This window comes from Pocillopora verrucosa, chromosome 14 (assembly GCF_036669915.1).
Source record: "Pocillopora verrucosa isolate sample1 chromosome 14, ASM3666991v2, whole genome shotgun sequence".
NCBI lineage: Eukaryota > Metazoa > Cnidaria > Anthozoa > Scleractinia > Pocilloporidae > Pocillopora > Pocillopora verrucosa.
This window is the reverse complement of record NC_089325.1, coordinates 13,848,756-13,876,511: the sequence shown is the minus strand read 5'-3', so window position 1 is coordinate 13,876,511 and position 27,756 is coordinate 13,848,756. Positions and strand designations below refer to the sequence as shown.

The following is a 27,756-nucleotide window of genomic DNA, read 5'->3' as shown; positions in this document are numbered from 1 at the left end:
AATTACTTTTATCAAGGTAGATAAGCAGATCGAGGGGTTTTCAAGGCGCTTTCTCGATCTAATCTCTGCTATTTCGCTAGCTAAGTAATTAAAATTTTATTCAGTGGCGCCCTTATGAACAAATAGAACCGAAATAAATTAAATTTGGCATGAGGTATAAAATGAGTCCATTAAACTACTCTGCTAATTATAACGCAGTGCTATGATATTAGAGAATTAATCGGGCTGCAAAAAGAAAAGGATGGTTATTAAGACACGGAAACTTTTCTAATTCACGAAAATTCAGTTCTGCTGAATGATACCTTGCAAAAATGTAATTAAATTTTTATAGGATCCGTTTAATTAGTTTTTTCGTTGCTTTGAATTATTCATGTAAATGATAGGATTAACCAGTTGAAGGTGTCGAAATCGTATTAAATGATCTAAACGAAGTAAATAATTATCTCAAAGAGATAGATGCATCTGCACTTTCAGAACTAGGCAGCTAGAAGTGACACACCACTGTTTTGAAATACTGCTTACATTCTGATCTTGGTGGAAAGGGAAGGTCGTTACGTCCTTGCTTATGTATCTAAGCAAATTATACACTTAGTTTCTCGAGATTGACGCCTTTCGTCCTGTTCGTGAGTAATTCCTTGTGAGTTCCATTCCAAAACGAACTTATTCGTCACTAAATAATACTGTGACAGATATAAAAAGCTTGAAGTGTCGTTTCAAAGGACCTGCGTGTAAATATCAGGTGAGAGTAGCGATTTTATAACTCAACATTACAAACTTAACATTCACGTCGACGCAAAGGATTTGCCACAGAATTACAGATTTGAAATTGCTGCTTTTCATACATGGCACCAGGAAACAGCCCGCGCGTTATACTGTAAATATGATTTTGTTTAGTCGAATCACTTATGCAATTAATAGTAATCACGAAGACTTGGGACATAATGTCTATAGGCAATGCAGTGTATACTCTTAAATATAACGGTACGTTTTTGTCTTTTTGCTGTAGCTCTTGAAAACCAAGCCTAGTAGATTATAAGCTAAATGATGATGTAAAACCACCTTGAATATAACCAGTTGCACCTGCCAAATATCAGTCTTTTTTAATTGTAAAACCATCTCATTTTTTCCACAAGCTTCCAAAAATCAAGTAGCTAGGACACAGAATTGCTTTAATGTCTCAATAAAAAGCAGTCCTTTTTAAAACCTCATTTGAGAACTGAATAATAATGGCAAATCAACAAGGTCTCACTACGGGAGAAAAGTTTTTGTCTTCACATGGACAACTAAAACAACAGCTTATTTCCCTTGAAGTCTTCAATAAAACAAAACGTTGTAATTATCTTCACAATTATCATTATAAGAAGTTTATTTTTGCAGAAAAATATGCATAGAGGGTTACAGCTATGAAATAAAGAAGCTCAAAAACAGCATATTTGATTTTAAGAAATATTTCAGTGAGTGGGTTGTGTAAAGTTTTCACGATAGACCGCTAGACCATGCGTAATGTGACAAGTTCTCTATTTGGAGCTTTCTCATTACATCAAGTTGTTATTAAGATAAACAAATCTATATTTTTTTACTATAATTTCAGGTCGTTGTTAGATCAAGGAAAGAGGCTTTGCCATGGCGCTATTCCTTTTTCTCTCAGCTCTCCTGTTGCTTTGCGAATCTTCGCATGAGACAAGTGCTCATGAATGTAAGACTGGGGCAGAATATTCCGTCAAGGGCATGATGTTGAAGAGTCACATTTACAAAACGATGAGCGTATCTCTCGGTCATGAGTGCTTAAAGGCCTGTTACAGAGACGTCGCGTGTCAAAGTTTCAATTACGTTCTCTCCCAATCCACCTGTGAGTTCAGCAATAGGATCCAAGAGGCCAGACCTGAGGATTTTGTACCGGATCCCAACAGATACTATTTTAAACGAGATAGAGAACGAGGTAAATGTACAGTTCTAAAGGAAAATGTTGAAGTTTAAGCAGAAAAAAAGGTTTATCTTTTTACGTTTCTTTCCTCAGTCCCCTTGGGCTCCATTCCAGAGTTGCCCGCTGAATCATGTAAAGAAATCAAGGCAAGTGAAGGTGGAAAGGCGTTTAGCGGGAAATATTGGCTTAATTCTGTTGTAAAAGATAAATCTGTACTTGCCTACTGCGACATGGACACAGAAGGTAACTACTTAACGGATACTTTTTTTCGTGCGAGTGACCTTTTCTATAGGTGGCAAACACAGTAAATCCTCAACAGTTCCATTGAATTTCCATAAACTTTAGCAGCATCCTTTTTATCCTTGGAACTTTAAGACAGATTTAGCTAGAAATTAGTTCTGGAATGATTGTGGGAAGTCATTTAGTAAGTAGAAAGGAATGACTAACTGATAGTAGTAGTCATTCTTCTGAAAGCTGATTCTTCATGTTTTTTCGATTTTCCTCTACTGAATATAGATGCAGACGAGTGCAGTGCTTCAGTCCCTATCTGTGCCGTCAATGCTTCATGTCAGAATCTTCAAGGCTCGTACAGTTGTTCTTGTAACCTTGGTTTCAGTGGAGATGGAAAAGTCTGTACTTGTAAGGATATAACGTAATTTGACAAGGGCTAGGGGGGCTATCCGTGAAGGAGAGTGTTATGAGCTTCTAAGCGCCTCATAAAAATAACTATATCAGTGGCTTGTAGTACTTGTTACATGAGGTCAGAGTTCTTCATCACTTCTGGAGAAATTGTTCAGACTATTGAAAGAGTTACGGTTAAAACTATAGAGATGGTGGTTTCTGCAGTGAAGTGATCAATAGAAAAAGTAAATATCTAAGTTGAAGTTTACGGGGCTGTACACTCTAAGTCGTGCTATAGCCCTAATGATGGCATGCCTCATAATAAATACTTAATGTTTGAATAGACATATAGATATACTTGTAAATAAACAACTCTTAGAGATGTATATATTCTATAAAATACTCTCCAGAACCATTAACAGAAATGACACTCACTGAACGAATCATAGGGATATCAGGGATACACCCACCCACTCGTTTAAGATAATGGTTTTTCCTTCTGTGGATATGCATGATTATTTGATAGATGTGGATGAGTGTGCAAGCAACCCTTGCACTAATGGTGGGACATGCGTAGATGGTATCAATGGCTACACCTGTACCTGCCCACCAAATTATCGAGGGAATCAATGTGAAAAAGGTCAGTATCTATTTCAGTGATAATTAAATGTAACAGTTGTTACACGTATGAAGAAAAATGAAGAAAAGATCAGAAACAAAAGGGATAAAGAGCGTCTGTAATAAAGAAAGCCTACGGAATATTGGTAATAATCAAAACTATAACGAAATTCTCGATTAATTATCACCAGTCCGATCTGAGCTTTAATAGGACAGTGTACGCGTCATGCTTGTGATTGGAAGTGTAATGGGACAGTTAAAGGGACAGTTAACAGGTCATACCTATGTAAATGGACAGAACGCGTCATGTGCGCGCGCTTTTGTCTCGCATTACACCTAGTTTACAGTTTTTTTCTCTTTTATGAAACAGTTGGCTGTGCTTTGACTTTAAAGAGTGTTGGCAATCCTGTTACTCAACACAATCGATCTCCCACTCAAGGAGCCTGGATGAAAGACCCTCTGGGTGTCATGGGTAACGACACAATATTTGTCATGCAAAGTTATTCCTCAAACGACAACGTTGAGGAATTTGAAAACCTCAACAAGTTCAAAGCAGGAGTGGTCCGCAAGACTTACACTCTGCCCTTCAAATGGGATGGAACAGGGGCAGTGGTGTATGGAAATCACCTCTATTACAATAGGTTTTTCCTACCTTCATTACTTTTTCGTTTTCAGTTATTTATTTATTCTTGTTGAGAATTTAAAATGTTAAAGTTCAAAGTCAAAACAAATAGGAGACGAATTCGTTGGCGCCCACTCTCCTTGATTGACTTTTCTTCCCTTGATCACTGGGCAATTGAAAAAAGAGAATTTTTTGGTTCATTTGATTACTAAATTACTGGCAACCCACCACCGTGAATATTTAGTGCAAGATGTTTCGGCTTATTTTCTAATCTATTTCTGGAAACTTTCCTCATTCTATTGCAGGGAAAATAGCCAGTTCATCATAAAGTATAATTTACTCACCAGCAACATCGATAACCATATCACTTTAAGCGGATACTCGCCAAGAAGTATTACCTACATGTGGGGTGGATACAGTGGGGTTGACTTGGCAGTAGACGAAAATGGTTTATGGGTATTGTGGGGCAACACAGGGAATGGCAGTCGACTGTCCGCCTCCAAGATTGAAGGGGATGTCATAGTAAACAACTACAACTTGGCTACAGGTAAGTCATTTTAGAGATCAAAGGCAACATAATTCATAATTCGTAATAATTCCTTCATGAGATGCGACTTTTATCTTTTTGAAAGAAACATAATTATATTTAAAATTTATAGCGAAAGTCAAGGTGGGTTTATTATTATGGTGGGTTTATTATTATTAGGTCGCGTTTATTATTATTATTTTTTTTTTACACGCCGCTTCTTCACAATCGCCCTTAAGTTCTCATTTCAATTGAAACTATTATTATCAAAATCAAGGCACTTAAAAGGATGCTGAGGATTTCACTTTCTATTCCATTTTGCTGAGAAATGAACTTCTTTTCAATCGAAGTTATTTTGAATTACAGAGGAGAGGCAATTGATTTTACAAGTTATTTCTTTGTGTTGGTTGTTATCGTAGAACGTATGAACTCGATGGGTAACGCCTTCATAGCTTGTGGAGTGATCTACTGCATCGACAGTTATAATAGCAATCCCACAACCATCAACTTTGCCTATGACACAAAGACTGGTAATCAATGGAACCCCAATATACAGTTCACGAACCAGTATGGATACAATTCTATGGTAGACTACAATCCCAAAGAAAAGCTTTTGTACGCATGGGACAATCATAAACAGCTCACTTATTCCCTCACTTGGAATTGAATCATTTTCTACTGGTAATATGAAACATATTGATCGCTTTAAATCTTATAAAAGTTAATTTTGTTTAAGGTACGCTCCACACTACTGCCTTTTCGTTTGAAAACGCATATTTCTGGTGCGTTTTCGCCGGTCATTCACGTTAAAACGCCCGAAAACGTTGATGAAAACACAGACTTTCTAAAACGATTTCAAAAAACGATTCTTTTGAAAACGCATCGTTTTTAAAACACTCCGTTTTAGTGTGGACAGGTGAAAACGGTGACGAAAAATGAACTGATATGATTGCTCTCACGCATGCGGAATTCCAAGTCCCACTCTGTTTATCGTTTTAGTCCGTTTTGGTGAAGACATTTTTTTTCATTTTCGCTTAGAAGACAAAGGAGACTTTTGAAAATGTATTAGTGAGGTCAGGGCAAACTGGCAGTGGGTTAAATTTTGGCTTTTAATCTCGCACAACGTATAAAGCAAACTCATAGATGCATTTTACAACTTTAATAAAGGGAAACGCTAGCTACATCATTGATTCATGTATTTTTCAATTTCTTTGACGGTTGTTTTGTTTGATTTATCATGAAATCTTTGGACTCTATCCGTGCCAGGGCTAACCATTAGGGCCTACTTACATGGAGGTGGGGGACCTTAGGTAGGTGAGGTAATCCGCCTAGCCGTAGTCAAAAAATAAAACGCGTTTACATACAATCTTACAACCCCGAGGTGTTGAGGTGAGGTTTCTTGAGGTTGTTGTTGCGCTCGCAATTAGGAACTTTGAGCATAGGCGTCCCAAGCTCACGTCTCGAGAAAGACGAAAGACAAATTCTCGGACACGTATTCATCTAATTATTGATGAAAGCATCACGCGTTGTGTTACGCGGTGTTCGGTTACGCGAAGAACCGTTGACTTAATGCGTTATCAGGAATAGTTTGAAATATGGTCGATTTACAACGCTAAATATTCCAAAATGTGAACATTTTTCACTCCTTGAGTGTCCGTTGCGGTTTCTGGTGATTTTTGCCGTGAGACGGCTAGGAAATGTACAAAGTTTTAAAACATACGTGTTGCGCTTTTGAGTTTTTTGGCATGAACGCGATCCCGGCTTGGCGAGTTACCCCACCAGACATTTATACTTGGCAAATTGTCACCCCGGCTGACAGGGTTACCCTATCTGGTAGACCAGGTAGGGTCTAGGTGGGGTCACCCCGCCTATCATGTAAACGCGATCAAGACAAAATAAGAAGTTATAAAGACAGGCGGGTTACCTCCCTGACTGGGGTCCTCCACTTCCATGTAAACAGGCATTAGTGCGGCAAGATTAAAGGCACAAGTAGTAGATTACTAGACTAGACTTACTAGACGTAGTAGATTAAGAAAATTCTACTTTTTAACTGAAATATTAAGACTACCACCGTGAATTGTTTTACTTAGTCCGTCAGTGCACTTTAACACAATATACAGTTCAGCTGCTAATCAACAATATCTTTTTCCTCTTGTGTGGAAAATACTACTATAGTGGTTTTTATAGATAAATGAAAGTTTAATCGTAAATTCGTCTCACGATGTAAGAGCGAGGCTAATCAAGCATGCATAGATCGCAACGTTTCGACTGCTATACCGCCAAACTTCTCAGGCGACGAGGTAGAATGTTTAGAGTTGTTTAAACACCAACAACTTGCGTTGTTTTCTTCGTTTTTTTTTCTCTCTGTCCTCGATAGTTTAACGTCAACTATGTCTTCTACACCCAGTAAGAGCCAAATTTGTATCTTCAAATAATTTCTTTCAATTTCGCGTCTTGAGCCAAATCAAGAGGCTAGACTATGATTATACTTCTCGTCTTACTTCCAACAACCGACTAAGCTAGGTGCACTGATGAGGTTGTAATTCCTTCCCTTCACGACTCTTTCTATGGATCGTCCCCATTGCTAACTTTTTTTTCTGACTGAAAGTTAATTGCAAAAGACTCTCCCTCCCCTAAACAATCCGTAATTGTCAGAACTATAATGCAACTAAGAAATAAACCGGACACAGATAAAACAACACCTTCGTAACAGTTCTGCTTTGTGAGTGTCACATCACCCTAAATAATAATAATAATAATAAATAATAATTCTAATAAATGAACGCCTGTAAAGATCTCGCTGAAGAGGAATAAGTATCAAGATTAAGGATTAATTGTTAAAGAAAATAAACCACAATTCACACGATAATGTTGTGTTTAATGATCACCTCTTCTACAAGTTCTACAATACTTTCCAGACACTTCAGTTCGACGAGCTTTAATTTGTATTTGAAATCATGTTGTATTACTCCCGTAACTGTTTCTTTTTATCAAGCAGAGTGTAATATTTGTTGACGACGACGACGACGACGGCGGCGCTTTCCTAAAAATAAAAGTGACACATTAACATTCGTCGGAAAAACTCTCAATCACTGCTGGAGCTTTCTGGCAACCATGGTCATTTTCGAGGTCAAAATTTTAACAAAAATGTGACCCGTTATTAGATTGTACGAATTTCGTGCGTCTTTTAGATGACACACAGACAAGAGAACATAAACAATTGTTATTCTCTTGACACAGATCTGTTTTTTAGAGGAAAGTGGGTATTAATTTTTTTTTTGGTGAATGTATATCTCATTTCAGCTGATTTAATTATAAGCAAAGGTGCATTTCGCAAAAACAGAAAAAAAAGGAGTAAGTAGTGTAATGTTATATAGTAACTGATTTATGTTGAGTAACTTTGTGTCTGGCTCTTTGTGTAAATGTTTCTCAGAGATACATCCCACTTTAAACGAACGCTTTTTCTTACACCAAACAAAAGGGAGAGTTGATTGAAATTAGTTGCTTTGACGAATGGCAGATGCTCAAAACGTCATCAGTGGTGATCGATATCTGAACTTTATCGACTTCTAGCGCTAGCTACTTTATACGTAGCAAGAAGTTTCACATGCCCGCTGACACACATAATAGTTTCTTTGGGATACTTCGTTCCATTAGTTATAGAATGTCCCATAAGAGAAGCGCTTGGCTTACTGGTGAGTCCATAATTTAGTTAGGAAAACTTCTTTGGACAGCGTAATGATAAGTCATTCATGTCCGCTGATTACTCTACCCTTTTGAAGGTTTCATAAACGGCGAGATCTTGGAAAACTAAAGGCGATTACATGGACGAACAAGGAAAAAAAACCACAACGAAGACGAGAGGATCATGTTTACTAACCAACATCGAAGTTGAGTTTAACATTCACAGACAGGTACTTCTGATCAGCGCCAAACCTATTCTCCAGTTTGCACTCGTAAGCGCCAGCATCGTGCTCAGTAACCTTGCTGATGATGTGACGAATACCAATCTGGTTGCCATCCGGACCTTTGATGTACTCCTGAGTAAACGGGCCTCCAAAACCATCTAAAATTGGACAAAAAGCTGTCATTGAACATCCTTTTAAAATATTCACGGATCCAGATTATGTAAGTCATCCATGTGATAGCTAAACAATGGCGTAGCTTGTTGCATTTTTCTTACAATTTGTATCATTAAGTCAATCGAGCGGTAAGTTTCAAGAAGCATTATGCTAATGAACAACATTCAGTCATACCTGGTGCCGGTTTAACCTTGGTGATCTTAAAAGAAGGCAGAGGTAATCCTTCTCCGTAGCATTCAAACTGGGTCGGAAATCTTTCGGTTGCATTGGTAGGGTTAGGTTCGAATCGTGTGATCTTCGGTGGTCCTATGACGAGAAAAGGTTATGGATATAAATCAAAACTGAAAAAAGTTCTCGAACGTATTGGTTATCACCAGCCCGATTTGAGAAGTAATGCTGCGTCATGCCTTTAATTGCACAGTCTTATAGGACAGTTAAAGGGAAAGTTAACAGGTCATGCCTATGTATTTGGACTAAACGCGTCATCATTTCGCCGAGTCAACTGTTTTTTTTTTATGAAAACGTAATTTTGTCATGGTTTTAATTGGCAACCTGACATCGTGTCGTCCAATTCTGTCTGTAATCATACTCGCGATTTACAATTCGAAGTCCTGCTTCGCGGTCGTCCGATTTTATTAATCACAGACCGAACTGGACTCCATGAGGTCTTATTACCATTATTAATTTTAAGATCAGTGATTGTGTTCTGCTGCAAGATGAAGGCACCTTGGTGATGATTTGAAATGACATTCTTGACATAGGTGATGATTTATTGTTTGTGACGCAAGTGTTAAAGATCTGTGTGAACGACTACGTTGCCGAGTTGTTTTTATAATAACGGCGTCTACAGACAAGTTCTAGCTCATCTAAAGACAACTTTTAAATGGTTAGACTACCTTTTGTCACGTGTAATTATTGCCAGTTTTACATTTTTGGGAGTGCGTCTTATAATTGAGTGCGTCTTGTAGCCGAATAACTATGGTACACTGAACAAATTGATAATGGTTTAGTGTGGTCTGTACGCTTATCGATAACGGCATTCGTCATCAAAGCGGTCAAATAGTTGATGAATGACGAGGAAATGAAACAAAGAAAACGATTCTTTCGGTGCACGACCATTGCGCGACACTTTGATGCTGGCAGCGTTGTCTGTACTTTCGGCGACTATGGCAAATTGGCCTATAAGTTTGCGACATTACTGCCTATTGAGGTAAAATTTATACTGGTAGAGGTTGAAATATGCTTTCTAGAAAATGCGTATCTTTACATGTATTGACATTCAAAACCTTGAGGATCGATTACAAAGTACACTGTGAGCTTAATTCATTCATTAATTGTTATATTTTTGTTAATGAAAGATGAAGTTCACCTCCACAGGAAGCGACAGATGTTGATCCCGTGCCGAGGGTGGTGGTACCATTAGGGCACTTCTCACAACTTTTTTTGCCAACTTCAGGTTGGTAATAGGAAGCTTGACAGGGCTCGCAGGGTTCAAGATCTGCTTGCAGATCAAACCCTGAGTTGGAGAAATGACCAGCGTAACACTGAGCTGTGTGCAGAAATAAAAACAACGACGCACATGATGAGCAATGACATTGCAGCCACTGTGAACGATTGGAGGTAGACTACATCATAATTACATTATTTTACCGTAATTTTTTCTTTAATTATTTTTTTTCTTATTCAGCATTCTCTTTGTTTTGTTGAAGTGGCTATTTCTGTTAGTTGTTTATGTTATTGTTGTTTTTTCGTTTTTGTTGTTACCATTTTTGTTTTGATTTAATTCAAGGTCATGAATGATTAAATGATCTCAAGTAATCTCATTACTAACCGTACAACGTCACATTTCACTTACGAAACTGCACAAATAAACCAGCAGTGCAAACTAAAGAATTTATCGCAAATATATCTGACCAAATTAATTTACCTGTGCAAACTTTGGATCCAACTTCTAAAGTTGAACTGTTTGCCGGACATGCTTCGCACTGCATTGAGCCTTCCGCTTTACTTATGTAGCCGATTTGACATGGCTCGCACGTTTTTGTATTAGTATCGTAGAAGTAACCTCTCGGGCATTTCACTGTATAAAAGAAAGTTTAATGGTGTTGTTAATAGAGTTAACTGAATTAGCGAATTGTGAAAATCTCGGAGAAAAAATGGGAAAATTAAAAACTAAAAAACTAAAAACAAAGAACAGGATAAGGATGGTGAGAAAGACTTAACCGTTAATCTCCCCTGAGTGACCAAGACAGAATTTCTCCTTACAATGTCAATACTATATCAACCAGATAAGTGATGAGAAAATAGAAAAATATCAATTTGGGGATGATTAGTAGTTCCAATACTAAATTTTCTAAGCTAACATTGTAAGAATTGTATGGTTGACAGTGAGGAGAATTACAAATTTGATCTGAGAGTTAAAGGGTTAAGGCAACACGAAGAAAGTAATCACACAAGGGAGCCAAGCGAGCAAGCTAGGAAGTAATTCAGCAAGTGAGCCAATCCATTCAGCAAGTCAACGAATGGGAGTACATAAGAGATAAGATTATGCCAATAAATAGAATAAATAAGGAAATGAGCCCAAAGCTTAGTCAAATCATTTATACTGTTTTTTTTTAGAGACGAATAATTTATTGTTTTGTTATTATGGTTATTATTATTATCATCATCATTATTGTCATCATTATGGTTATTACTTTTCTTTTATTTTTTACATTATTTTACGTTACTACATTGAAATACAAACCCGAGACGAAGTTGAGGGGAGTATTCAACAATGTTCACTGAGCCTAAGGCGAATAATATTTATTTCAGTATAATTGCTCAGGCGCTTTCGAATTCTGTTGTAAATTATGTAAATAAATAAAGCATTGCGCGTATTTTGTTACAATTGTGGTGATTACTCATATCAAGATAAGCAAAGAGTTTAAGCAGGTTTATTTAAATGAATCAGCTAAAACTTCACATCTCTCTTTTGAAAAGTATTCCGCCAAACTCAATGGCACCTTTTTTGCTCTTCTTATTTGAGTTTTCGTATACCGCGTCGATCACTTCCTCGGAAACATTTACAAATAGCAAGGTAGTCATCATGATGTTTAGCGCTTATGCCATAGTCACCTCGAGAGAGGTGATTCTAGCGAGATATCTCTATAATCACCTGAGAAATTATACTAAGATACTATACGCCAATGCCCCTTTACCTACTACTCTTAATTGACTATTATTAATAACCCTTACCGGGAAATTGAATCTTACAAAAGAATATTACATATTAATCCTTTTCACTCGTCGCTCCACAGCGAGCTACTGATACTCACCACAGATGGATTCTGGGATTGCACCATTTATTGCTCCTTGTTTTACAAAGCCGCTAGAACAGGAACCTTCGGCATCCGGCTGTGCGTAATCTGTGTGTCATTGGGAATAAAAGAGGGTATGAAAAGAGTTATTTCTTGGGGAAAGAAAGTTTTGTTGATGAATATATATATATGGTCTCTTACAGTATAACTGCAAGATAATATTCTCACTTTGCCGTGAAGAATGCTACTGGAAAACGAATTCTTAGTCATATTACGAAAAAATATTGTTATAAAATGACTAACAAAAGAAACTTATAGGCAGTTTACCTACGCAGTCAGGGATTTCATCCCACGTCAACGTCGTGGTTGAACACGATACGTAAAAAGCCATTTTGAAAAGTTTCTTATTTGGGTCACATTGGATGGTACAGAAGCTACCAAAACAGTTCAGCTTAGCGTTATCTGGGTTTTTAGGCTGTGTGCATCCGATTTCTGAAAGCAAGTAGATGAATGACAAATTGATGAGTAATTGATTTGTATTGTACGAGTGTACTGTATCGTATGACAACTCAAAGTACATTTTACATAGATTAATGAATAAATAAATTAAAAAAAAATACAGATTATTTGAACACTCGTCCAATCGTTGGCAAATTTTTTAAGACCTGTAGGCTTCACCGCTTTCTCTGAGTTGGGTGAAATTTCAGAGCGCCCTAAGTAGATTTGCAAGTAATAGGTTACCCTAAAAATTTGTAAATGACAGTCTTTCATGAAAATTAAATATTAAACCTATCTTTGTTCAGATAATGTTGTCGAGGGGAGAGGATTTGTTGATGAAAATGAATGGTTATGAAAAGAAGCGGAACTCAGCAGAGAGAACACAAAACTTGATCGTGGCTACATACTTTTAAGATGGACTACAAACGTGCAAGTTCCTCTGTTACTCGCAGCATCTGTGGCTTCGTATTTCACATTTGTAGAGCCGAGGGAAAAAGTGTTTCCTGGGTTCTTATCAGAAGCCACTTTCACAACTGCGACATTGTCGGTAAATTTTGGTGGGGTCCAACTTATAGCTTTGCTGTTACTCGTTGTGGTTTCATATATACTGTCTGGGCAATTGTCTGTTTTTGGAGGTTCTTTGTCTGGTGTGGTCAAAGAGAGGAAACGACAAGTTAGTTAGATACCAAATAAACATTATTCATCTTCAGCAAAAAAGATAGGGTTTATAGGAATAAATGAATAGATAAATGGCAGATAAAAAAAAAATACCGGGACAAAAGTTCAAAAATGAGTTCAGTTGATCGGAAAAAAAAAAGAAAAAAAGAAAAGGAAAAAGCCATCCAATGCGACAAAAAACAAAAGCAAAAACATCAAATACCAGTCTAATGAACGAGCTCTCACTGTTATAACTGAATCGCTAGAAAATTAAGGACTTTTAACCAACTATTTGCATCAATGGCTGGATAAGTATACAAATGAGGAAATGCATATACAAATAAATAACTCAATAAATCAATGCAGTACTAAAGGATAAATTAAATTTAAATGTATTGACATAAATGAGTAAATGGCTCAATGAATACCGACGACGATGATCACAGTCTGACACTGGGCTGTTTTTCCGACTTCGTTTGTTGCCACGTAATTCAAAAACGTTGTGCCGGCTGGAAACATTTTGTCTTTGAAGTACTCTGCCGGTGTGATTGTTATTCTGGAAGGTGGTTGATTGGACGTGGGATCCTGGAGCAAGGCCGAAACGTCTGCTTCATTGGCACCAGGAGAAAGATCAACTTGCACGTTATCTGGACATGTTATATAAGGATCCTGATAGCCTGTGTAAAGTGAAATAAATGTCTGATGTCTTTTTCTTATTAATTGCGTTCATCTGAAGAAATGTAGCTATTTTTAAATTCTTATCTCTTGATTAAAATAAGAAATCAGCATAAGACCACACTTTCTATCGGCTAACTGGCGTTTTAAGCAACGCAGGATATTGGCTGAACACAAGAAAAGTTTATAAATCACAAGACGAAGGCGAGTGCAGCTTCTGATTTTTCAAATAAGCCAGCCGACATATATGTAGGAAAAATGAAATTTTCAGGGCTGTTACCCTTCGCAGGATTGGGTCTTTCGCGTATTTTTATCAGTAATTAGATATTTTGCAAATTTTCCGATCGGATGAAGTCTAGTCCATCGTTTGGACATTTTTAAGGTAACAAAAAAATCTAGGTCAGTTTGACAATCAGCTTTACTATCAAAGATCAGAACGTTTACATCGCTGCATACATAGCAGTCTATCGGCCTTTATCGGGATCAAACATAAATATAACGGTTTCGAATTCCTTCTATCCCAAAACATTATCGTTAAAATTTTTACTTCGGATTATATTCCCTTGGAATCGACTGACACCTCTCGTGTAACTAACGACCCTTTTACATTCTAGGATGTAAACACACATTGCCTGAAAAATGTTTTTTTCTACAAAAAAAAGGTAACCGTTCTTCACCTGTACTTGTAGGTCAGTTTTAGGGACTCATTTATACTATCTGAATTTCGCATTTGAGGGTCATGAGTTCATGCAGGATTTAAGGATTCTTTCTTACAAAAGACAGCAGTTTATCATATAAACCACGATGTTGTACAAGGATTTCCGGCTCAGAGAAAAGCCGTAACAATACACGTGAAAAAATACGATATTTTTTCACGTGTTTTATATCACCAGTCAGCTGCTGACACGTCACTCGCCTTTCGCGAAACTCGATCAGGTTGATGAATGAAGTCTTCACCTTTCTAAATCCAAGATTATTGCTGATAATACACTGAAAAATCCGTATCGCTTACAGACAGTGACGTTTAAACTTTTATAGAAGGGAATAAAACCAAAATATGAAAAGAAAAACCGAAAGATACGCATTCACTGGCTCTCAGGCTGTTAATGATATTTTTCGCCGCTGAGAACGAGAATCCACTAATTTGTCATAGACCGATTTCGGCTATGTATCTGAAAGATTTCTTCTGCCGGTGAGAACAACATCAATAACTAAGAATTTTGCTTATTGAAAATCGGGACCATTGTTTTTTTTTGTAGTGCGTCAAAGCATTTTTTCATCTCGAGCGTTAAGCCCCGTTCAAATGGTCATGATAGTTGATGATAGTTTTAAATAGCACGCGCGTTTGAACACGAACTAACACTGATCATTAACGACTTTCATCAACTATTAAGTAGTTTAGACATGTCCGAATTCGACATGATGCTTGATGATAGTTTTTGCGGTTTAAACGAGCGGATGAAAGTGAATAATAGTCGTTTGGTCAGCAGTTTATTATTATCATCTCGTGGTTGGCTTCAGTATTTAACTCGCAACTTGACTAAAATTTCAAATGTCGCCGAACTGCTGAATTGCTGACCTCAGCTCGCACCGTATTTGTTTAGCATTACGCCATCTCTTTGGGTGATTTTGTCAACTATCAGCAACTATTATGAACTGTTTTCACGCAAACATGATAGTCAGTAATAGTGAATGAAAGTTGAAACTATTATCGACCGTCGTGACTGTTTGAAAGAGGCTTTAGCCTCAACGCATATTACGATTTTTGGTCGGGGATCGTCGATCCTTTTATTTTTATTCGTTGATGAAGTCGACCTTTCTTGTCGGTAAAGGACTATTGTGTTTTTATGATAAACAAAAATTAATAATACATGATTGCCTGTAGATATGACATTTCTCTCCTCGTGTTTAATTCGACATCACACTCGTTCGCTCCGCTCACTTTTTAGCTAACGCGTTGAACACACGAAGAGAAATTCCATTCATACGGGCGCCGATTCAGCATTCTCTATAAAAGGTTTTATGCTCACTTTGAGTGCATGTTGGTTCTTCCTGGCTGTCCCATTGTCCACTGCTCAGGCAATTCTTGATCTGAACCCCTGACAAGGTATAGCCACTGTTACAAACGTACCCGCACTTTCCTTGATAATGGCCTCCTTCAGAAGCACAAGTATCTGGATTCAGCTTTCCATTTGCGGGAGCAACCAGCTTAGGACAGCTTACTCCTGTCAAGGGAGATTAACGCTTCATTGAGTGACAAGCTTAAGTGTTAAATATGACTGTTGGTTGAAATACAGGTACATTTGATTGGACGAGCTGCAAGGTTAGGGTCTTACTGAGACTATGTAATTTAATCCCATGGTCCGCAAAGTTACAGTTGTACAAGTGTAATATTTTACCCCACCTTACATATTGTGATATTGTATGGCACTTTTGCAATTCATCTGATAAGAAGAAAATGGAAAGAATTCAAGAGCGGGCACTCAGGGCGGTCTTTAAGTCCAAATCGGAGACCTACAGCGAGCTAATTACAAGAGCAGGTCTACTAAGTCTGTACCAACAACGGTTACAAAGTATCACCGTTTTCATGAATAAAGTAAAAAACGGACTACATTAAACAGACTCAATACAGCCGCGAAACGATATAATCTGAGGAACGCTGATTTCAATATTCCACGTTTCGCACAGTACACTATGGAAAACACTCTCTTCTATACTTTGGGCCCCATCTTTGAAACAAATTAGAACAAAGTGATAAAGAGAATCCTAATTTTGTGAGTTTTAAAACAGTATTAAGGGCAAAGACCTATCACTTTTGATAAATAATTGTAAAACTGTGATATATGCTGCTAGGCCCCTTTGAATTTTGCATTTTATATATATTTAATATCTTCTACGCTTATTTTACTAAATTCTTATACTTCAGTTACTTATTTATTTATCTATCAATTCTATACATTATGAATTGAATTATAAATAATTTTAACTTTATGCAGCTTAAGTATATTTTAATGCGTAAACAGTGTCCCCAATTAGTTTTCTTCAAGCTAAATATTATTGACACTTAAAGAAAGTCCTTCATTCATTCACATGCCATTACTTTCTCGAAAAGGTCCTAGTACGACGATGTTTTTTTCTAAAAATATCTATATTCGGCTCTTTGATTTTTTTAACTCCAATGTTCAAACTTTTGGTAATATTTGATTTTCCTCTTGCGCTTAAAGGCTCAGTATCGTCGGTATGTTTGGAGGACATCAATAGGGCCAGGTTAGTTTATAACTTAGCGACATTTGAAGGACGTTACCGCACTGCTTAAAGAAGATGGTGATCTCCTAAGAAACTTCAGCCATCCATAATTTTCAATTTTGTTGTTTTTGCCTTTGCTTTTTATTTGATTGATTTTATTCTTTTTAAAATTTCTTTTTGTCATGTTTACTGTGATACAGAAATAATTAACAAATGTAATCGGTTATGAAAAGACTCTGGAAGGAAGCCTCGACAAATTGAAACGACTATAACAAAGAATAATCCAAACAATATATTTTTACGATGTGCCGTATTAATGAAATAAACACATTAAATAACGCAAAGTGACGTCTGTATTGAACGGAAGCCTATTTCCAGGTGGCGTTTGGAGTCCAACCCGAAACCCATCGTTCTTTTTGGCTATGGAGAATTCTTATCATTTTCGTGAGCATTATCATCACACTCGTTGATCAAGTTCTATTTTGATATGGTATTTCCTTCTTTCCCTCCAAGTGAAGCTCGAGGAAGTTGCAAATTTTTAGGCAATGAATAGTGAGTTTTGTATCCTTTTCCGTAGAGTTGTGTTAGAGATAACAGTTTCTACCACCCATAGATATTGCTAAATTTTGTATGTTAATATGCTTTAAACAAGTAACTTAATTTGAATCTTTTTTTTAATTAACTGTGAAAACAATATATTCGCATGTATTCCTTACTTTTGCAGTTTATTATTGATGCATTCCAGTTTCCGGTAGCTAGGCAGATGAGGGTATCTTCGTTATCTGGCAGCTCGAATCCGTCGGTGCAGCTGAATTTACACAAATCGCCGGCCTCCATGACCTGATCTTGTAGGCAAGTTGATGGAAAAACGGTGGTTCCCATTGATTGGACAAGTGCTGGGCAAGTTGGAGCTATAATAAAATTTAATTTAAATTGTTTCTTCATTTAGGGGTCTCAATTCTTTACGTTGGTTGGAGGTACAACGTTCTGATGGGATATTACCAATGTCGTGTATGGGTGTTATACCATAAAAAGGAATCTCTCATGATCCAAATTATTCAGTTTTTAATTTCAATAACATTTTTTTAGTTTCACGAATTCTCACATTAGTAGATCTACCATATCAGGAAATTAAACTGAATATTACATAAAAAAAAGGAAAAAAAATTTAAATATTGGACCAAAAAACTGAATAATAAAACCACAAATCTGAGCCTAATGTCTTTCAACTTCATTTTGATCTTCAAAAACAAACATTTAGTCTCTTCACTTTATAGAGCACAGCAAATTTTTCTGTTTACCTTTTTTTTCGTGATGACTGGTGAAAAAAAATCGAAAGAAAATTTTTTTTCTACAAAGGTTGCTACTTCTGCAGAATATAACGTTAAATGCACTGTTGGCAGTGAGTCAAGGAAACCATGAACAAGCAGTTACCTTTGCACTTGTATTTATCATTGCTTATCACAATGTATCCTGGTTTACACTTGCATTCATAGTCAGGTATAAGGTTATTACAAGTGGTGCTTTTTGGGTCACACTGTGCTGAACCATCTGAGCATTCATCGATGTCTACAAAACACAACATTGATTCAGATCTATGTGCCCTTATTGACATGATTAAAATGATACCGAGCTTGGAGAAAGTACAAACGCTCGATTACAAATTTTTAGCAAAAAGCACTCGAAATCGTGTGATTACCCATCCAATATAATTGCACATTAATATCACTCCACGTAATCATTACTATGATTACTGTTATTATTATTGTTATTATTTCTACCACTTTCACTATCTCTATAAGGATCATCATTGTTATTATTATCGTCGTTGTTATCGTTATCAACATCATTGTCAGCATCATGATCAGTTTCTTCATCACACGGCAGCGCATTTCCGTTATTTTCATTTATCAGAATAGTTGTTATCATTTGAATGTTATCCTTAGCGTATTCATTTATTCAATCATTGTATTTCTCCTCTCTGAATCTCTTAGATTCGTTTCTAAATGAAAAAAAACTATCAAGAGTATTACCTGAGCAAGTTAAGCCATCAGAATTGAGTTTATACCCATCGTTACAGGAGCATGAGAAGCTACCAACACTGTTCTCACAGGTGTGTTGACATCCACCGTTTGCAAGAGCGCACTCATTTCTGTCTATAGATAAAAAATCAGTCTTCAGATTGAATGTAAACCCAAAAATCAAAAACTGAAAGCAGTGATGATGCCATTCTCATTTCCATTTGCTCTTTCATCGCAAATATTTGACTTGAAAAATCAACGACAATGATAAAAAAATCGTAGTGACAATACAAAAGACTAGATTTCGAATCATCTGATCTGTAATTTGAAGCAAAAAAATGAAATGAAATTACCAAATAGACGGAAACAACTTCATCTTTGACTTACCAATGCATTTCTTTCCAGTTCCATCAAGTTGGTAGCCGTTAGGACAGGTGCAAATGTACGAACCCACCAAATTTTGACAAGTGTCACTGCATCCCCCATTACTGTCCAGACACTCATCTATATCTGAGATGAACATGATGTGAATTCATAATTAAATATACATAGATATATGTGTGTGTGTATAGATAAGATATGGTGCAAATAATGTTCCTCGAAATATTCCGTAGATTCCAATGTAGTGCAGATACGGTAGAAATGTTCAGTGAAGCTGAAACCGAAATTCTATATGGTTTTTAAGGAACAGAGCTGACAGAAGTTTTTATTTATTTTTTTGTTTGTTTCTAAATCTATCTCTAAGTACTATGCCCTTTATTTTGTCATAATAAATACAACGACACAGAGAACAGAAAACAAACGAAAAACCGGCCTTAACCATTTAACTCCCAAGATCTCTTCAGTAATTCTCCTTACTGTCTGCCGTACAATTCATTTGATGTTAGTTTGGAGAATTTAGAATCGCACCAGCCAAGACTCTCCTAATTAATATTTTCTTTATACTCATTACTTGTCTGCTTGATATTTTACTGATAGTGTAAGGAGAAATTCTGTCTACGTCACTAGTTGGACTTAAAGGGTTAATACAATGCTTCTGTTGTGTATATATATATATATATATTTATGTATATATTTGTATCTTATTCTAACCAAACTTTATTTTACCAACCTTTCTTTTCTATTACCTTTCCCCTGAATGAGGGTAGACACCGTGAAGCTCTAAATATGCAAATAGATTGAAATACCTTCACAAGTCTTCATGTCTGACTTCAGTTTGTAACCGGTCCTACAGCTACATTTGAAGCTTCCTAGGGTATCTGTGCAGATCTGGTTGCATCCAGAAGTACCTTCCTGGCACTCATCGATGTCTTAATATGAGAACATAAAAAAAAAAAGTTGAGAGCAAAATATTGGATCTTGAATTATATTTCTTTTATATGAATCCATGCAAATATTTACTACTACTCCAGAAACCGTAATTAGAGAACTAAGCTCATTCAACTTTTCATGCGCAGAAAATTATAGGAAAGTATTGACATAGAACAAAATTCACAAGTGATGTAAATTGTATCTCGTAAATTTTCGGTTGGATGGACAGGTCTTAGAGCACGATGCTCAACACGTTTGCTTAAAAACTCCAAGAGGTATTTGATGTGTCTTTTGGCCAGAGCGAAAGGTGCGTCATACCAGCCATGAAACTTTTTTTTCACAAGTTTCTAAATGTGTTTTGTCGCATGTATTTGAATTAATTTTATAATAAACTATTCACCTACTTTCGCAAGTGTACTTGTTCGAGGCGAGTCTGTATCCAGCGTTACAGCTGCAGGTATAACTTCCCTCAGTATTATGACAGTTCTGAGTACACAAATCAATGCTTTCTGCACATTCGTCGATGTCTGGTGGTTGAGAAAGTCATCAAAAAGATTGTATCAGAGTCGGAGAAACATTTCCTTTTTTCCGATGATGAAAAAACTGATTAAAAATTGATGGAAGAGAGAAAATTTCTTTTTACTTTGGTGGGGTAGAAAACGATCATGACCTTGTGAGATGTCGCGTATGCGGGTGGCGTACTTTTAGTGCTCAAACGTTTGACGCAAGGGTAATTGGGTTAGTGGATGGGGCATGCCAGACCAGCAACCGTCAAAATTGAAAAAAGTACATGATGCAAATCTTAAGAAGATTAATTTCATCAGAAATCCCTTATCTAGGGAGTAACAAGCAGGGTACTATTTTGTTTCGGTACTACATTTTGTCCTCACCTTTGCATGTCTTCCCGTCATTTTGCAATCTGAAGCCATCACGGCACTTACAATTAAAGGTTCCAGCCGTGTTTTCACACAGCTGACTGCAGCCGCCATTACTTTCTGAGCATTCGTTGATGTCTTGAAGAAATAGGAAAAGCAAACACTATCAAGTACATTCCTGACTATCTCTGAGTGATTTGATCTTCTCATTTCTGATTTTTTTTCAATTTGTGTTTGTTGGGTTTTGCTGTGCTTTGCTTCGAATTGATCGAATATTAATGGCGATCATTTTCTTTGCTGCTCCGCTCGTTTTGTCGTTGGTATTTTTTGAGGAAAGCGCGAGGTTTTGATGAAGTCAAATTTCAAAGTCATTGTTACATGCAAATAGCTCTGCAATGGATATAAAATCAAAATCGATAGAATCTTACAGCAAGACATAACAAGTACATGTATCCACACTCTACAAACTTATTTCGTGTACAAACCTATACACGTTCGCTGGTCCGTGTCAAGTTTGAATCCCTGTTGGCAGCTGCAGTCATAGCTACCATTTGTGTTGTGACAGTACTGATTACATTTACTTGATTGCTCAGCACATTCGTCAATGTCTGGAAGAACAAGCAAACAGTTAAACAATGACGGCATGTAAAACAAATGGCGTTTTTAACAGATAAGGACAATGATCGCTGTTCTACTTGTCTCATATTTTACACTACACTGGAATGACGATAAGCAACTGACCAAGAGCTCTTTAGGCGCTAAATTTTCTGAATTTTTTGTTCACTTTGGGACTCAGTTAAAGGCTCTCTGTATATCTGAGAATTTTTCCTTTTATACGCTGCGTTCTAGTGTTAGCAGTAATGATCATTAATGCTATGGTACCTTCACACGTCCTATTATCTGCTCCCAAGCGGTATCCATCAGGACAAGCTAACAAAGTAATGAAAAATAATTTATATATATATATATATATATATATATATATATATATATGTATGTATGAAAGAAATTCGATAAAACTAATAATGGTAATGATGGTGATGCAAAGAATGATGATGATGATGATGATGATGACGACAGTGATAATGATGATGATGATGATGAAGAAAGAACAGGAAAGCAAACGAATAATTCAGTGATACATCTGTGGAGATACACAGTGCTATAGCAACAACTAATCCTGGGAGCAGTATAAAGAATGATATTCTTACCAACTGGAGGACTAGTCGTGGCTGGTTGGGTCGTAGGCAAATCGTAAGGAGAAGACAACGGTTAAGAAAAGAAGAAAGTGAGAAATTAATAATAGGTAATACAGTTACGCAGACATATAGGATATGTATGAAGCCAAAATAACGCGACTACTGAATTTGCCGAAAAATAAACATTAGTAGAAGATCTGTCTTCTTTATTGCTGCGCTTTAATCAACTTTTTGCATAATGTCATAAATCAGCGTGGTTAGGGTTGAGACGTAATTGCCAACACTTCAATATGTAGTGTAAGTCAGAATAATCCTTTGTTCATGTATATCCTAAGAATTTCGTTTTCCATTGGTCAGGAGAACTTGGTGTTTATACCACGCAACACCCATAACCGGTAATTATTTCTGTCTTTTCTCCGCACTTGCCGGCTGGATAATGTTTTATTATTAAATTCCAATTCGAATACCGGATTTGTATCGTTCTGATTGGTTCACTCAACTCCGTTTATTAGCTCATATTCTGAGTCATCTTAAATAATGATCCAAGCGTTTAGGATTTAGTGAAATTTGATAAAAAAATTATTCTATTCGCACTTTTTGGGTGAAAGGTTAGTTATAGCCAACTCGGCGCTACGTCCTCCTTGGCTGTTTACGTTGGTGTTTATCCAATGCGCGAGCTTGGAATACTTGTTAAATGTTCTGAAAAGCTTTGGCTAGGTTAAAACGTACCTGGTGGGGGAGCAGAAGTTGTGGGCACCGACTCTGTAAGATCATAAAGGAAAAAAAAGTCGCAAATACTCACTCATCAGAAGTAAAAAGCAAAAGAGGCTCCTCTTGACATCAAAGTTACAGAAGCGTAAAGAGATATTAACTCGTTTTGGTACTGAAGCAATATTCTTACGTACGTAAATTGTTAAGATTTTTGTAAATGCATTAAAGGCTGTTAAAAGCAAATCAAAATAAAAACATAAGCCTGTGATTTACTTAATTTTTTTAAAGACTCGCAAATTTTCATTAAATAATGATATTATTTGCCCTATATCTCTACATGTATTTTTGTGGGTCGACTCGAGCTTCCCCTTAGTCAACTATAATTATATCATACGTACGAAATCTCGAACTTATGACTTATTTATTAAATATATGTTTTTATCTCAGACAAAACTCACCCCAAACAATACGATAACTTACCCACACACTCGTAGAGCTCAAAACGCATGCAAATGTTAGCCCTGAAGTCAACGGGAATCACTTGAATGTACCTGGCCTTAATATTTCTTCCAGCACTAGGTATATCATTCGTCACAATTGAATTTTTGTCTGTGTTGCCAGCAAATACCTATGGAATTACAAGAGGACAATGTATGTAAGCATTAACAACCAACTAAAATACAATTAGAAAGAACAAAAACAAAAATAAAAACATATTAAATGCGGATTATTTACCACTTCGTTCAGATTTATATCTCTTATTCCCGAGAATGCGTTGCCAGACTCGCTGTAAAGTATTCTGTAACTTTTAACGTATTGGAACGATGACGTGTTACGACCCTGAGTGGCGATCTTTCCAATTTTACGCACGGAACCCAAGTCGAACTAGATACGAGGATGATAAATAAATTACATTTCAAAAAGAAGAAATAGATAAAGATACATTTCAATCAAGTGAGTTAGCAAATGCACAGATAAATAAAAAGTCAACCTACCGAAAGCTGCAGCTTATAAACCCTGGACTTATAGAACTTCGTAAGGGTTTTAGGTGGACTTATATCGGGATGAATAAAGGGGTAAGTTTCTAAAGAAACTGTGGTGCTGCGTCGATGGGAGAGTATGGTAGATAATTTAGTGTTAACAACTGAGTTGAAAACGTAAATTAGCCACCGAAAAAGGTTAAAAAGCTGACGTTTCAAACGTTGGCCCTTCGTCAGAGCGATGCTGACGAAGGGCTAACGCTCGGAACGTCAGCTTTTTTACCCTTTACGGTGGTTAATTTACGTTTTCAACTTAGTTGTTAACACTAAATTACCTGCTATATCCGGAGGGACTTCAATCCGGGAACCTGTAACCGGAGAGTTAGTCAACCGTAAACTGCCGCTCATAAGCCCTGTACTTCGGAGGGGTTTGAGTTGGGCTTATAAGTGGAGGGCTGATCAGAACATTATTTACATGAACTGGTTTTGAATTGAGCTTCAGAACGTCACAAATCGAATTCATTTCAAAACAATCGGAACAGACTTAGAATTAACAAACCAAACAAAACGTAAGTTCAGACTTTTCTCTTGAGGTTCATCTTTAATAATTAAAAAAAGTAATAGACTTATTTTTGTGCTGTAATTTTTCAATTTTTCTGTTTGTGGGTCGTAGGCAAGACTTTACGTTAGTTGGGAGGAATGACATTTTTTTCCTTGCCTTACCTGGATATAACGATGTTGGTTAGAATCCTTTTTGTCCGCACACCAAGCGCCAATCCCTGGGTTTCCTGGTTTTCCTTTATAGTTATTTAACCTTCCTTCCCTAGCTCCATGCCATCTATGATAAAGTTAACACAATCTGAGGATGTGTAAAATTTACATATCCAACATGGAAACAGCGACTGACTACATTTCTTAATTATTTAATTGAGAAAGTTCAAAACACGGCGGACAGGCACGCGCTGAATAGTATGTCACTTAAACGAATCAATTGATTCCTGATTTTACTTTGACCAGCCAGAACTAAAAAAGGGGAATGCGAGCAGTATATATTCAAATAATTGAATCCACATAGTAGATATAACCTGTAATTTCGAAATATTCACTCTTTTTAAATTTTTTTATATACAAGTAGCCTAAAATGAAGTTATGAAAGCATTAAGAGCACCAACTTGAAATTTTCATAAACGCTGAAAAATGAAGTATCAATATCGTTTGCTCAAAGTTTTTCAAGAATCAATAAAAGGGGAGATATATGACAGTCAAGTTCTCCTTTTAGAGTTTCGATCAAGCTCTTTACTAACTTATTGATCTCGGAATTTGCAGTCATCGCTGAATCTGAGAGTGTTCCATCTCCAATACCAACTGGTTTATTGCAATCTGATGGAGAAATAGAAGCGTATATTGATTTAATAAGAAGGATGAATATTCGTTTTTTTGTTAAGTGTTAAAACTTTTTACGTCGCTAACAGAATAATTAGTAAATTTTAGTTAAATTCGTGGTAATTTCCAGTCCCCAAATGTTCAAAATTAGAAAAAGGTTGTAACAAAATGATATCTTGGCTGCTTTAGTAATTATTTAGGTCAAGAGCTAACGCTTAAAACTTTAGCCTCAGAAACTCTTTAGGGTGGCCAATTTTCATCAAGTCAAGTGATAAAACCAGATTATCTCGTAGAGAGATCATCAATTCGATTCAAGCTTTGTTTGTCGCAAGACAATTAATTAAATAAAGCTTTTTGAAAAAAAAATGAATTCTTGCGTACTTCCTAGATCTGTTTTGAAAATAACATTTTATAATAAAGGAAATGACTTGAACAAAGATGTCGATAAAAAAATTATTAATAATAAAAAGGTAATCATGATAATTAGCCAAAAAAATATTTTGTCTCAGCAATAGTTTGCGACAACGGCGCTATATATTTTCAAAGCGCTACCAGACAAGAAAAGTGCTTCTGTGGTCAATTTTTTAACGCAAGTTGTGCCTTTTATCACTCGCGAAACGAACAGGATTACATTGAAATTTTTTTATTTCCCGAGCTTAAGAAAATAAATTTATTCCTTAATTTTATCTGAGAACTGTTATACAGTATGTTTTTAAGAAAACTTCCATTGCTAGATGGCTCTCTTATTCCACAAAATTACCATAAATCTTTTAGTCTAGTATACATTTGGATTTGATTTGGAAGAAAAATTGGAAAAAGAAAGAAATATAAGAAAAACACAAGCAAATTAAAAAATATTGCGAAATTCGTATTTTTGTTTTTATTTTTATTAGGAAATGGAGGTAGTATAAGTGGTGATCACAAATGCATTTCTTCATCAGTAAACTTCACCGACAAACTAATTCGTAGTTTCCTCCAGTTTCGAGTTACATTTTATATCATTAAATAAGCCGATAACTGACTTAAAGTAGCCAGTGTAAAGAATGCTTTCGAGTTCAGAAAATCATACTATATTCAGAAGTGTACATTTAACTCCTAATCTTACCTAGAGCCCAGGTTACAACGATGCTTAGGAAGATGAGGCATGGACGAAACATCCTTAGATGGTGTGTAAAAACCTCAAGGTAGTCTGAATTTTTGCAGGCAGCACACGAAATGTGAAGGGGAAATGTTGTTGATTTCTTTTTACTTTAATGAGCAAGTTATTGATATGTCATTCATTCACATTCGTTATGGTAATTGGAAAATAAAAAAAAGAGCCTAATATTGTCGGAGAAAATGTTTCATTATCAATGCAGGTGAACCAACATTATTACGAAATTTGCCAACTTGTGTCATTAGGGGTTTGACTAGCTTGGCCACCTGAACAAACAACAATTTAATCTTATGGACAATCACGAACTAATGCTGCCTAAATCTGTATCAAAGATCTCTAAGATTATTTACGTTTTGACTGCTTCTAAATTTGATAGTGTTCTTAGAGTTAACGATGTATTCTCTTTCCAAATAAGTTACCGAATTTTTGAAATATAATTGCTGGGAACAGAAATATTTCACAGTGGGCAATTAAGCCATTACCAGGACGTTTTAGGGATCCGTATCGAGTGCACTCAATTAAAGAAAATCAGGAAAGGAAAAAGAGCAAAACAAAAAAAAAAAAGATGGAGCGATTAGTCCGTTTACGAATGTTAGCGGATTAGATTCGCATTGGTAACACTCCATGGCTGATGACGACCAATTTTAATATTTGCAATTACACACCTGCGATAATAAATGCCTTCAGTCACGTCCTCGTCACGGTTACTCTCATTTGCCATTTTTTGGACGAACGTGTTTATAGCATTTGAGTTTTTACTCGTTTAACAGAAACCCCGTAAGTCACATAGGATTACCGTTTCCTTTCATTACAAGAAAAAGGCGTGAATGGATTAGATTATGTGTTTCGTGTTAGGAACAGTATTGCCTTAGATTTGACGTGTATGTTTTCTTTAATGTTATTGATATTTCTGAAGAAAATATGAGCCGATTTTGGCGCTTCATTATGCAACAAACGGTATTTCGCATAATAAATGAATTTTAATTCATAATGATATCCCAAATAGACCAACGAGGAGTTATCTTTGTAGACTACAAGTCTTTTAAATTCTAATTTTAATGGTCTATGTAGGAATTAGCCTTACAACACCGTCAAGCCCGCGAAACAAACTTGAAAAAATTCCCCATGCATAAACAAAAATTGCCAGCCTATGTCACTGAAAATTAATCGCTCCCAACCCTTTTTCGTTTCGAGTGACGGTATATTATTTGACACCCACACCGACGGCAGTAATCTGGGAACAGTAGTCCAACCATTCTTTTCAATCGATATTCAAGTGAATAAATATTCTAATTTCTCCTTTTTAAACTAGTTTTATTTATTTATTTCTTCATAATTAGCCGATTGGAGGA

At 36.3% G+C, this 27,756-nt stretch overlaps 2 protein-coding genes across 3 annotated transcripts; one reads left to right on the top strand and one right to left on the bottom strand.

The window, feature by feature from the left end:
- Positions 1–500: 500 nt before the first annotated feature.
- LOC131787179 (olfactomedin-like protein 2A) lies at positions 501–7,169 on the top strand. Its single transcript, XM_066160961.1, has 8 exons — positions 501–739; positions 1,592–1,939; positions 2,018–2,167; positions 2,441–2,563; positions 3,072–3,185; positions 3,534–3,804; positions 4,091–4,332; positions 4,731–7,169. Exons 2-8 carry the CDS (start codon positions 1,624–1,626, stop codon positions 4,976–4,978), a joined length of 1,464 nt encoding a protein of 487 aa, XP_066017058.1. The 5' UTR covers positions 501–739; positions 1,592–1,623; the 3' UTR covers positions 4,979–7,169.
- Positions 7,170–7,244: 75 nt separating this feature from the next.
- LOC131787162 (signal peptide, CUB and EGF-like domain-containing protein 3) lies at positions 7,245–26,505 on the bottom strand. 2 transcript variants are annotated; one of them, XM_059104254.2, is made up of 26 exons: positions 26,354–26,505; positions 25,170–25,245; positions 24,589–24,703; positions 23,621–23,770; positions 23,366–23,513; positions 22,904–22,936; positions 22,187–22,207; positions 21,858–21,905; positions 21,461–21,583; positions 20,991–21,113; positions 20,505–20,627; positions 19,977–20,099; positions 19,177–19,299; positions 18,802–18,924; positions 18,203–18,337; positions 17,485–17,679; positions 15,553–15,747; positions 13,276–13,524; positions 12,598–12,834; positions 12,020–12,184; positions 11,711–11,800; positions 10,321–10,473; positions 9,763–9,942; positions 8,568–8,699; positions 8,192–8,377; positions 7,245–7,354 (listed from the first exon to the last, which is right to left on the bottom strand). In XM_059104254.2, exons 1-26 carry the CDS (start codon positions 26,403–26,405, stop codon positions 7,302–7,304), a joined length of 3,351 nt encoding a protein of 1,116 aa, XP_058960237.2. In that variant the 5' UTR covers positions 26,406–26,505; the 3' UTR covers positions 7,245–7,301. The 2 variants fall into 2 exon arrangements, with proteins under 2 accessions (XP_058960237.2, XP_058960242.2); XM_059104259.2 differs by lacking the exon at positions 22,187–22,207.
- Positions 26,506–27,756: the final 1,251 nt, after the last annotated feature.

Bases quoted from the DNA above. Each gene is read 5' to 3' on its own strand.
- LOC131787162 (XM_059104254.2), bottom strand. From the start codon at position 26,405: ATGTTTCGTCCATGCCTCATCTTCCTAAGCATCGTTGTAACCTGGGCT. The intron at 11,801-12,019 runs GTAAACTGCCTA...AATGACACACAG, and splicing joins TGAAATCCCTGACTGCGTAG to ATTACGCACAGCCGGATGCC. The intron at 8,378-8,567 runs GTATGACTGAAT...GTCCAATTTTAG, and splicing joins CAAGGTTAAACCGGCACCAG to ATGGTTTTGGAGGCCCGTTT.
- LOC131787179 (XM_066160961.1), top strand. From the start codon at position 1,624: ATGGCGCTATTCCTTTTTCTCTCAGCTCTCCTGTTGCTTTGCGAATCT. The intron at 3,186-3,533 runs GTCAGTATCTAT...TTTATGAAACAG, and splicing joins AGGGAATCAATGTGAAAAAG to TTGGCTGTGCTTTGACTTTA. The intron at 4,333-4,730 runs GTAAGTCATTTT...TTGTTATCGTAG, and splicing joins CAACTACAACTTGGCTACAG to AACGTATGAACTCGATGGGT.